Source organism: Conger conger, chromosome 15, assembly GCF_963514075.1.
Source record: "Conger conger chromosome 15, fConCon1.1, whole genome shotgun sequence".
Classification (NCBI taxonomy): Eukaryota; Metazoa; Chordata; class Actinopteri; order Anguilliformes; family Congridae; genus Conger; species Conger conger.
The window spans coordinates 7,002,479-7,014,084 of record NC_083774.1 but is presented as its reverse complement, the minus strand read 5'-3'; the positions used below and the strand labels follow the sequence as shown (position 1 = coordinate 7,014,084).

The 11,606-nt window shown below is 48.8% G+C and overlaps 1 protein-coding gene across 1 annotated transcript in view; it reads right to left on the bottom strand.

Annotated features, from left to right (window-relative positions):
* The window catches only part of lsp1a (lymphocyte specific protein 1 a), a 47,940-nt gene that overhangs the window by 11,529 nt on the left and 24,805 nt on the right, over window positions 1-11,606 (bottom strand). Inside the window, exons 7-13 of the mRNA XM_061222519.1 lie at window positions 11,092-11,133; window positions 9,771-9,814; window positions 7,737-7,818; window positions 5,785-5,913; window positions 4,017-4,115; window positions 2,873-2,965; window positions 2,623-2,731 (exon numbers count right to left, since the gene is read on the bottom strand). Of these exons, the coding sequence (XP_061078503.1) occupies window positions 2,623-2,731; window positions 2,873-2,965; window positions 4,017-4,115; window positions 5,785-5,913; window positions 7,737-7,818; window positions 9,771-9,814; window positions 11,092-11,133 (598 nt within the window). The remainder of the gene's footprint in view (window positions 1-2,622; window positions 2,732-2,872; window positions 2,966-4,016; window positions 4,116-5,784; window positions 5,914-7,736; window positions 7,819-9,770; window positions 9,815-11,091; window positions 11,134-11,606) is intronic.

Genomic DNA, 11,606 nt, shown 5'->3' with positions numbered 1-11,606 from the left:
AGGCACCTCATTTAAAGGGCCAGCGTCTCGAGAGGGGCAGAGAGCTCGCCCTGTCCCAGACCTCCCTGAACTCAGGGCCATGTGTGAAACAGCTGAGAGGGGGAATAGACTGAGTATAAACATCTTCACCCCCCTGACCCATAGGACCCCCCCTCTTCTTCGGGGTGTTGAGTTACTTCCAGCTTCCCCTCTGTTGCTGTCCCTCGCCTCATTGGGCTCAGAGGGGGGATCGGGGGGCATCAGGAACCCCAAAACAGGCCAAGCTGTTGGGCTATAATTATCACAGGGAGCAAACTATTCCCTGAGAGTGAATTCATGCCACTGAGAATAGTCTTGCCTATTTCCAAATTGTGCAAAATGCCAAATTAAAATGCTCAAAACTGTGTGAATAAAAAAACTATACAGCTATATTTAGTTTTTTTTAAAGTGACCTTGGTGGTTTTACAGAAAGTATAACCACTATGTTCAGGAAAATTCAAGATAACGGATGTGAATGCAGGCTAAATTGCGAAAGGAAAACTGTTTAAATTAAACTGCTATGCTGGTTGCATTAAAAATGTACAGTAAGTAGTAGCATTGTATCTATTTTACAATGCGTAAATGATTAAGTAATCATAGACTGAAATATGTGGAACTTTCCATTGCTTTGGTGTTTTGTACACAAGTAAAAATCACTGGTTTTAGGTATCGAGGGAAGATTCACTGAAATGGCCTGTAGCGTAGAGGTTAAGGTAAATGACTGGGACCTGCAAGGTCGGTGGTTCTAATCCCCAGTGTAGCCACAATAAGATCCGCACAGCCGTTGGGCCCTTGAGCAAGGCCCTTAACCCTGCATTGTTCCCGGGGAGGATTGTCTCCTGCTTAGTCTAATCAACTGTACGTCGCTCTGAATAAGAGCATATGCCAATAATTTAATGTAATGTAATGCAATGAAACAGACTCTATGAACAGCAAAGTAACTATGGTGTTCCTGCACCTTCTGTATGTCCATAAAACAAACACCACAATTCATTTTAGCAGGCAGTGTAGATAAAATATAATCAGTGGTGCCATTGTTACCAAAGTTAATGTTTAACTGGATACAAGAACCATTCACATACAGTAGTGGTGAGTTTATTTGGATCACTGAGCTGGATAAGAGCATTAAGTAAAACCTGGAACCCTCCTAAAACTGGAACATGGACTGAGTTGTTCCAGGTTTTACTCAGTGCAGTTATCCAGCTGACTCAGCAATCCTGTTTTGTGGGTTTTACTCAGTGCAGTTATCCAACTGACTCAGCAATCCTGTTTTGTGGGTTTTACTCAGCGCAGTTATCCAGCTAACTCAGTAATCCTGCTTTTGGGTTTTACTCAGTGCAGTTATCTGGCTAACTCAGTAATCCTGCTTTGTGAAACAGGGCCCTGATGTTTCATGCTGCTTCCTGAAATATACCCCCAGTGAATTTACGCCGTGATTAAACAATGTCACGGATGGAGAGAGAGAGAAAACGGAGGACTGATAAAAACAAGGGGTGGGTGATAAACATGAGAGAGAGAGAGATAGAAGTCGGTGTTGTGGTTCTGACTCTCTCTGATCTGCTCTTGCCCTCGGCTAAAACAATGCGGATGTCAACACCTTTTCAAAGTGGGGGGGTTAATAACGGGCATGTTCGCGCCAGCGAGGGGGGGGGGGGGGGCAGGGTGCTTTTCACCCCCCCCCCCCCCCCATCATTTGAGCCTCTTCCAAAAACAAAGCAGAGTCACAGGGCCGCGGGTCAGCCTGACGGAGCGGTCCCACAGTGAGATTAGGGAACTGTCTGCGGGGGTATTATCCAATTACAGCCCGAGGGATCCAACAGGGGGCCCCGCGACCGCACTCTCAAAACCGGCCCACCCCACCTCCGTCCCCGCGCCAAACCCACCCCCGCCCATAACCCTTTACGACTTATGATGGGGGTCCTCGGAATGCCTTTGAGCCAGGGGAGGGGGTCCCTGGATCAAAGCCGGTTGAAAACCCCCTGAATTAGAACATTACGCCGGGCATAATACTGGGCCGGTTTCACAGAGACAGATTAAGTCTACTCCCTTCCACTAGATTCTCCACACAAAACTCAATTTAGTCCAGGACTAAGCTTAATCTGTTGTCTGTGAAACTGGCACCTTGCAGCCTACAGTAATACCAGTGTAAGAGTGTGCACAGTCATGGGTCTGAACAGCTGAAATATCAGCTAACATTAAACAAACAGATAGATAAGATAGATCATTACATTTATATAGCGCTTTCCCAGACACTCAGAGTGCTTACAGTGATGAGGGGGGAACTCGCCTCAACCACCACCAATGTGTATCACCCACCTGGGTGATGCAACGGCAGCCATTTTGTGCCAGAATGCTCACCACACTCCTGCTGACGCGGAGAGGGAGAGACAAATGTCTTTGCCAATTGAATCAGGGAATGATTAGGTGGCAGGTTGAAAGAGCCAGGGTTCAGAATTCAGCCAGGACACCGGGGAACCCCCTTCTCTTTGCGAAGAGTGTCGCGGGATCCTTAATGACTGCAGTGAGTCAATAGGACGTAGAAATACATAAGGGATTATGAGATTTGACGGACACGTGGATGTGTGGGCTTTGCAGGACTCATACTTGGCTTTTCGTCCTCGTACGCGTCGTATTCGCCCTCATCGATCGGAATCTTCTCGTATTTGCCGTGGCCCGTTACGATGAATTTGTACCGTTTACCGGACGGGGTACCCTGAAGGTGAAGCAAAACACATCATAAAACGTTTAATATGAAGGTACAGGACTTGGGCCGTTAAATATGACGCCGCAGAAATTCACAGGACCACAAGAACAGACAAGTACACTGAGAAACGCCCATGGACGCTGCGCTCACCTTTGACCCGGAAGGGGATCTCTCCGAGGATGAGCCGTCTCTTATGGACTCCCACATGTTCTTCTTGTGCAGGACGTCGCCGGCCTTAATGTCCTGGGACAGAGGCGCGTAAACGAGGAACGTTATCATTCGTCAAACACAGCAGTGAGACTGTGCCTATCTGCCCTTATGGGAGACCACAGGAGCTGTGCGTCACAGTGCCCACCAGGGGGCAGTGTTTGTCAGCACTCTGCCTGATGGATCTAGTCTGCCTGTCAGATGTGCTGTCTGTAGAGCTTACAGTCAGGCCAGCGATAACAGCCCAGCTCACCCCCCATATGTCTGACTGTCCTCCACCAGGAACCCGGGGGTACAGTGGGGGGGGTACCCCCTGTAGAGCTGACTCCCCCATCTCCCTCTTCCTACCTCCCTATCTACATACTACACACACAAACAAACTAATACACACATATATATACACACACACACAAACTAACACACACATACAACACACACAAACGAATACACACATATATACACACACACAAACAAACTAATACACACATATATACACACACACACAAACTAACATACACATACTACACACACAAACAAACTAATACACAGACACACAAACTAACACACACATACTAGACACACACACACAAACAAATACACAAACACACACACAAACTAATACACACACATACACACATACTACACACACAGACACAAACTGCACATAGTTTTGCATGCACACAGCTGCACACGCATGCACGTGTGTTAAGGGCAGGCCTGTCGCTATGGTGACCCAGATCTCTGGATTCAGTAATAAACGCTGACGTGGCACTTAAGGCGGGAGGGAGGAATAAAGATGGGGAAAAGGACACTGTTACCTCGGAGAAGAGAGGGGTAAAGAGAGCAGCAGACGTGAAGACTGCGGGAAAAAAGAAGGGAGGGAGGGAGAGAGAGAGAGAGAAGGGGGGAGGGAGGGAGGGAGAGACCACAGCAGGACAGTACATTAGTCTGTACATCAGTAAAACCAAACGCTTCGTTATGGACACGCACACTGACACAGCATGCAGTCCTTTTTTGTCCCTTTAACACTAGGAAGGACCGCTGAACCCACAAAACTCATCTGACCAATCAGGGCTGCAGTACTCACGGCTGGTTTGGAGGCGGGGTTCCTGGCGCCACTCTCGGGGTTGCCCTTCACCCATTGGGTGATCAGGTCGGCCACGCCCACTTTCAGGCCTTCAGCATCCTGAGACAAAGACGACCAGGTTACAACAGGAAGCAGAATTCATCGCTCACTCATTCAATCCTTTATTTCCTCCTCTATCTAAATAAGTAAGTGTGTGTATGTGTGTGTGTGTGTGTGTGTGTGTGTGTTCTCTCCTTAAGGAGACCGACCCAGCCAGAGTCCTGTGCTCTTTGGGATTCCTCCTGCTGTGAAACGGCAGGTATCCCAGCAGCCTTTGCAGCGTCCCTGCGTGCCCCACGACCCCGCTAACAGGGGGAAAAGTGTTTTTGCAGGAACGGGTGAAAGGGAATACGTGAGGGCTCAGTTAGCAGTCTGGCTGAGTGATTATCTTCCCTGACCTCTGCCTGGAGCCTGCCTGCCTGCCTGTTCACCTCAAACAACCCTGAGCACCATTCAGCCATTACGGCTCAAAGACGACCCTGAGAGGCATTCAGCCATTACGGCTCAAAGACAACCCTCAGAACCATTCAGCCATTAAGGTTCAAAGACAGCCCTGAGAACCATTCAGCCATTATGGCTCAAAGACAACCCTGAGAACCATTCAGCCGTTACGGCTCAAAGACAACCCTGAGAACCATTCAGCCATTACGGCTCAAAGACAATCCTGAACAGCAGTCAGCCATTACGGATCATAGACAACCCTATGCACCATTCAGGTATTACAGCTCAAAGACAACCCTGAGAACCAATCAGCCATTACGGCTCAAAGGGAAGACAGGAGACAGAGAGAGAGAGAGGAGGCAGGTTTACACAGCAGCTGAATGGCAGTGTTATGGCATCACAGGTAATGTATGTGTATGTACACATGTGCAGGAGAGTGGAGTGTCTATCTGAGCTGTCCTGGGGCGGCACTCATGCAGCCTCACAGAGGTATAAACACAGGGAGCGGAAAGTTCACAGCCTGGGGTACAGCACAGTGTGGAAGGTTTGTAAAAACTACTTATGTTGAAAAAAACACATTTATTTGTGTATGATTATGGACCCTTTTATATACAGTGACATATTAGAAAGGATTATGAAGTGTTTTGTACGTAAATTAATTATTAATTATTAATTAATTAATTGAAGAATTTATATGCCAATTCAATAACAGGTATGTATTTCATATATCCTGTATACTCCAAATGTGATTCTTGTATGTTCTTGCAAACCTTTTGCACCTGGGAGGGCAGTGTGGGGTGCAGTGTGAGGTTTAGAGGGCACAGTGTGGGGTTCAGAAGGCACAGTGCGGGGGTACAGTGTGGGGTTCAGAGCGGACAGTGTGAGGGTGCAGTGTGGGGTTCAGAAGGCACAGTGTGGGGGTACAGTGTGGGGTTCAGAGCAGACAGTGTGGGGTTCAGAAGGCACAGTGCAGGGGTACAGTGTGGGGTTCAGAGGGTACAGTGTGGGGGTACAATGTGGGGTTCAGAGGGTACAGTGTGGGGGTACAATGCGGGGTTCAGAGGGCACAGTGTGGGGGTACAGTGTGGGGTTCAGACGGTACAGTGTGGAGGTACAGTGTGGGGTTCAGAGGGTACAGTGTGGGGGTACAGTGTGGGGTTCAGAGGGTACAGAGTGGGGGTACAGTGTGGGGTCCAGAGGGTACAGAGTGGGGGCAGAGTGTGGGGTTCACAGTGGACAGAAAATGGCTGCTGCAGGACGGCAGAGCACATGGTGGCGGCCATCTTGCCTTTGAGGGTGTGGTCTTGGGGGAGTTCTGGTTCCAGGCCTCCCCCGCCTCGAACAGGCTCTTCTTGGCGGCCACAGGCTCGGGGGGGCAGGGGATGTCCACCACACCCTGCTTGGACTGCTTGGCCTCCTGAAATCAACAAGGGGAATTCATTAATTTATTACGTCATTAGATCATTAAAACACATACGCAGCTGACATGACATAGGTCTAAAACTGCCATAACAACCATGTGGTTGGTCGGGCTGTGAGCTTTCACCCTTTATGGTGTCAGATCACCTGGAATTGGAATGTTCTTAACAGAACCTTCTGATCCCAGCTGGTTCTAGAACACAGACTTAGAATGTTGAACAAAACATTCTAGAAACCCTTTTCAGCCAAGCTCAATGCTGTTACCTCACATGGAAAATGCCAGCGATTCTCCCAGCTGTTGAGAAGTGCCTAACCCAGCCACACAATGTCAGTAATGTCATATTACATGTTTGTTTTGTCCTAAAACCCCCCCAAAATTTATTTTTCTTTTTCTTTAAAGGATATTTTAAGCTGCAAATGTCTGCACTTCAATATAGGGTCTTAAAACAAAATCGCTGCACAAAAGGGAAAAAAGATACACACCCACAAAACTCCACCAAACTAATTCTCTAATTGTGTATGTGTCCTGCCAAACCCCCAGATACAGAGATCTCCAGAAAGGCCACGCTGAGTCTAAACGCACCGGGGTAAGTCCATAATTACAGACTGCTGGCGGTAGACTGCTTCGTGTGTGCCGGTGGTAAACTGCTTTGTGTGTGCGGATATTTCTCTGCGTTGTGGGGATCACAGAGGTCACAGTGCATTGTGGGAAAAAGACCATCCCACCAAGCCTTTACCTCACAGCGGCGGTGGGACGTTGGTGATGTCACGGGTATGAACAGACTGAGAAACAAAGGCACTAAAAGTGCCTAAAAAGGTATAAATGCTTGTTGCTGGGGTGATACCCTATAGGTAGCTGCATAAAATGGCACCCTAAGCCAGCAATATATAATTAGTTTGTACCTTTTATTTTCTTGGAAAACCCGTGTTTACAGGGAGGTGGGGGGGTCTGGGGGGTACACAGGTGACATCATTTCCCAGAGCTCCATCTGTTTCACCCACAGACAGACAAACCCCTGGGGCTGCCGAATGAGGCGTGGTCACCGACGGAGACGTGATCCTAACCTGGCCTGAGGTTCCTCATAACTCACTCTCACCTGTCAGCTCACGCAGGTGGAGCACGGGACTACCTGTGTGTGAGCATGACGTGTAACACTCCTGGCCGGGCATGACGGATGTACCTGAGCCAGCGCCCGTGACACACACAGGTGAATCAGACCGCAGGAACCACAGGCATTACGCCATCAAAGCACTGCGTCACCACCATTTTAACATTTCACATTTACACCATTAACATACACAGTAATACCAGCATTAACGTAGACAGCAGCAACACCATTAACATACACGGTAAATACACCATTAACATACACAGCAACAACACCATTAACATACACAGTAGTACCAGCATTAACGTAGACAGCAGCAACACCATTAACATACACAGTAATAACAGCATTAACGTAGACAGCAACAACACCATTAACATACGCAGTAAATACACCATTAACATACACAGCAACATCTAAAAACTAAAACCTAATTGTTATAGTGAATGTAACCTGGGCAAAGCAAGGTAAGAATTCTGATAGTTCTGGCGGGTATCCCTGCCGAACAGTGATGGTGGAAGGAGGGTTTGGGTCAGGGGGGAGAGGGGAGGGGGGATTTTGGGTTTGAGTCAGAGGGGAGGGGGGATTTGAGTTTTGGGTCAGGGGGGAGAGGGGAGGGGGGATTTTGGGTTTGAGTCAGAGGGGAGGGGGGATTTGAGTTTTGGGTCAGGGGGGAGAGGGGGATTTTTGGCAGGGGTAGGGGGGGGATTACCTCAATGGCGTGACTGTACTGCTCCAGTTTGTTGTCGATCCTGGTGGTGAGCAGGGGGGCCTGGGTCTTCTTAACACTGTTGCTGTTTTGGGAGAAACGCAAAGACGGGCCACAGTTAGGACACCCTACACCAGGCACACATACAAACACTTCCACTTACAAACAGCGTTCTGCCCTCTCCCTTTGGAAAGTGCCATTTCCACAATGCACAGCTGGGGAGACACCAACTGCCACCCAACAACGTAGCCAAACATTTATTTAAACGGAAACGGCGGCGCATTGAACACCATGTTGCAAAACGTGGGCAGACTGAGGTGCGGTTCGCTACTACGGCATCTGAGAAGGCCATTTGGGGGTTTTAAATCACAGGCCTATGTCATTATTGATTTCCCCCCCCCCCCCCGACACACCCGCCAAATGGGATAAAACATATCTCAAAGCCTGTTGCAATGCATTGCCGAGGAAACCGCGGCTAAGCGTTTTCCGGTTGAACGTACCCCTGGTTTGAGAATTCAGGAGTGAGAGCCGTGCACTGGAACGACCCGCGAAAGGCAGCAACGCCCTGGGCCGACCTCTCCAGCTAATCCGGACCGTGCAACACGGAAAAAAAGCCGCTCAGCCAGTTATTTCAGTGGGACAATTACGCCGCGTTGTACCCTCATATCCTCCCCGGAACGCACCGGAAGCCAAGCCACGTGCGAGTAATTAATGATTCAGCAACATGATCCCCCCCCACAGAATAACACACGGGTGAGTGGCAGAGAGATGACCACGGCCTGTTGATCGTTAATTCCAGCCCGTTTTCCGCTGAAAACGATGACGATCGTTGCGGAGAAACGCTGAGGAATCTGTGCCGTATGTCATGGCCCTCTGAAGCTTGCGAAAAACACACAAGCGGCCGTCGTGTTCGGTCATGCCCGGACCGGCGGAGAGAGCGACAACAAACCTTGTCTCTCCCTCACATTCCCGTAAGCCACAGCCCCGTCCTGCGAGGTGATGTCATCGCATATCTCTCAACACCCCCCCCCCCCACCCATTCTTCTTCAGCCCCACAATTGGTAAACTTAGGAACCAGGAAGCCATTTTGGCTCTAACTGTTTCAAATCAAAGCTGTTATTTTTTATCCAGGTTAGCCTTCCTGCCTCAGAATTGCTCTAAATGTGCTGGGATCCTGCTAGCCCATTAGCCTGTTGGCTCGTTAGCGCTTAATAATGGATGGCAAGCAGACTGAACGGAGCCTTCTTTAAGGGCAACATCTCAGCAGTCACCAACCCCCCCCGCCCACAAAAAACACACCAACCTGACATCTGGTGAGAGTTTGCCAGCCCATAAATCACCCCGGACAACGCTGATGTAATGAAAGGACTGAACGCTGATCTCCCTCTCTCACTGGAGGCTGCGCTGACCTTTCAGTCAAATGCAGCCCGCAACAGAGAGATGGAGGACCGCTTCACCACAGGACACAGCCTCTTTTTTTCTGTCTCCCCCCCCCCTCTCTCTCCCTCTCTTTCTCTCTCCCTCTTGCTCTCCCTCTCTCTCTGTCTCCCTCTCCCTCTCTCTCTTTCTCTCTCTCTCCCTCTTTTTCTCTCTCTCTCCTTCTCCTTTTCTTCCCTCCCTCACCATTTTACTGCCAACCTCACTTTTCTCTCTCCCCTTCTCTCCTGGCGTCCAGGGATTGACATCCCCCCAGAAGCTCACAAACTCCAGTGGTTACCAGAGGCATTTCAGTTTATTAAGCCTCTGGTGCCAATTTACCCTCACAAAACTTCACTACTTCAGACAGTACATTTACACATAAAAACGTGTTCACACTGAAAGTGTTACGCTCCAGGGACCTCGTCTTTCAGAGCCTCACAAAAGATTCTGGCACAACAGTATTGCAAAGCATTTTCTGAACATGGGATTTCAACATTCTCATATTTCAACACACAATATGAAGAATAAAATAAGGAACTACAACTTATAACACCATATCTCCCATTCAGAAATAAACTGTAGCCATAAAAACCAAATTCATTGCTCAGAAAAACTCACCTCTTCTTTAGGGATCGGTTGAGAGACTCGGTTCGCTCCATAATCTGCAGAGAGAAAACAGTGTCATTTCTGTGTCATGGTGTGTGCATTCACTGAAGTGCACTTATTTATGTACCCCTGGGTACACAGGACACCTGGGCATAGAGGTGCATCTAGGTATACAGGTACCCCTGGGTATACAGGACACCTTGACTTACAGACACACCTGGGCACTGAGGTACACCTGGTGATGCAGGTACACTTCACAGCCAGCGCTAGGCGTACCCTCTGTGCTGTAAACACTACAGAACGGCCTCAAAATCAAACCCAGATCCTCAGCACCATGCCTGTACCACCTCCTCCATTTTGATCTCTCCAGACGTTTGGTGCTTAGTGCTAATCCCTGCACTACACGCTAGCCCTCCCTCAAACACAGGTTTGATATGGTTTTATTAGGGGGCTGGGAAACTCCGCTCCCCAAACTGAAGCGAAACTCTTAAACTGCTGTTAGAGAAGGGGGAAAACCAGTTGGCCTGAAACTCCCCTCCCAAACGCTCTCCTTGAATTTGTGTTTATTACAAACACGCAGGTTTCACTTGTGAAATGATAATCCTGACATTTAAGAGAAGGTGTTTCCCGCTCCGTGCTGATAGTATAGACCATCCTGAGCTGGGCCAGAGGGAGTGAGGGGCCTTGGATTCAGGCTCTCCCACATTGCTCTGAATGACTGAATTAGTTCCTCTGACATGTTTGATAAAGTCAGGAGCTACAGTAGCAGACAGCGCAACAGGTGAGACGGTTTTGATAACGGAATAAGGACATTACACCTTCAAGCGGACAGTATCGTAAGACAAGCTAATATTTTCTACTTGTGAAAAAGCAAAGCAATCTTAAGTAAATAAGATAAGATAAGATATCCTTTATTGAACCCTGTGGGTTAATTTGTCCTCTGCATTTGACCCATCCTAGTTACCTAGGAGCAGTGGGCAGCCACAGTGCAGCGCCCGGGGAGCAATGTGGGGTTCAGGGCCTTGCTGAAGGGCCCAACGGCTGTGCGGATCATTTATTGTGGCTCGACCAGGATTCGAACCACTGACGTTGTGGCTCCCAGTCATGTACCTTCACCACTACGCCACAAGCCGCCCCAACAAGTCTTATTCCAAGAGTGAAAACGCTTGTTAAGACAGACATCTTTCGCAGCGTGCACGGAGGAATGCGTGCGAGAGCGGGACTTCAAAGCGGCAACATCCCGGCCTGGTCGGGGGCTCGTATTTCAGCCCCACAAAAGCGCCCCTGTGTTAGCGCTGGAACCCCCCCCCCAAACCCCCCTCCCCAGACTCACCGAAACCGCTGTGTCCCCAGTGCCTCGGTCATCACCCTCACCCTGGAAGCACACACACAAGCAGGGGGGAGGCATAGAGACAGGAAACAGGAAGCAGATCCCCCAAAAGCATCACCGCAGGGTACCCCCGAAAAACAAGCACGGAGACATGAGACGTCTACACCTTACACAGAGGCAGCTAAAACACCAACCCGTAGCAAGAGGGTCGACCAGGCCCGTGTCAAAATGTCCCCTACTGTACCTTCTCATTTCACAGCTCTCATATCTCAATAGAAATGGTGCCAGAGAGCATGATATAATTGCATAATGTATGAAAGAGTGTCATTGTGTTGCTGATTTTATTACTCTTGCATAATCATTGGAATGGGAATGTCGTTTTGGTGTCAGAAGGTATTTTTAACATGGCTGGTCGCTGCAGGCATTTACAAATTTTTTTATTTTTATACTAACAGCCAACTGTCATTGTAATGCATCAGTGAAGCAACTGCAATGACATGAACTGAAAAGGGAAGGAT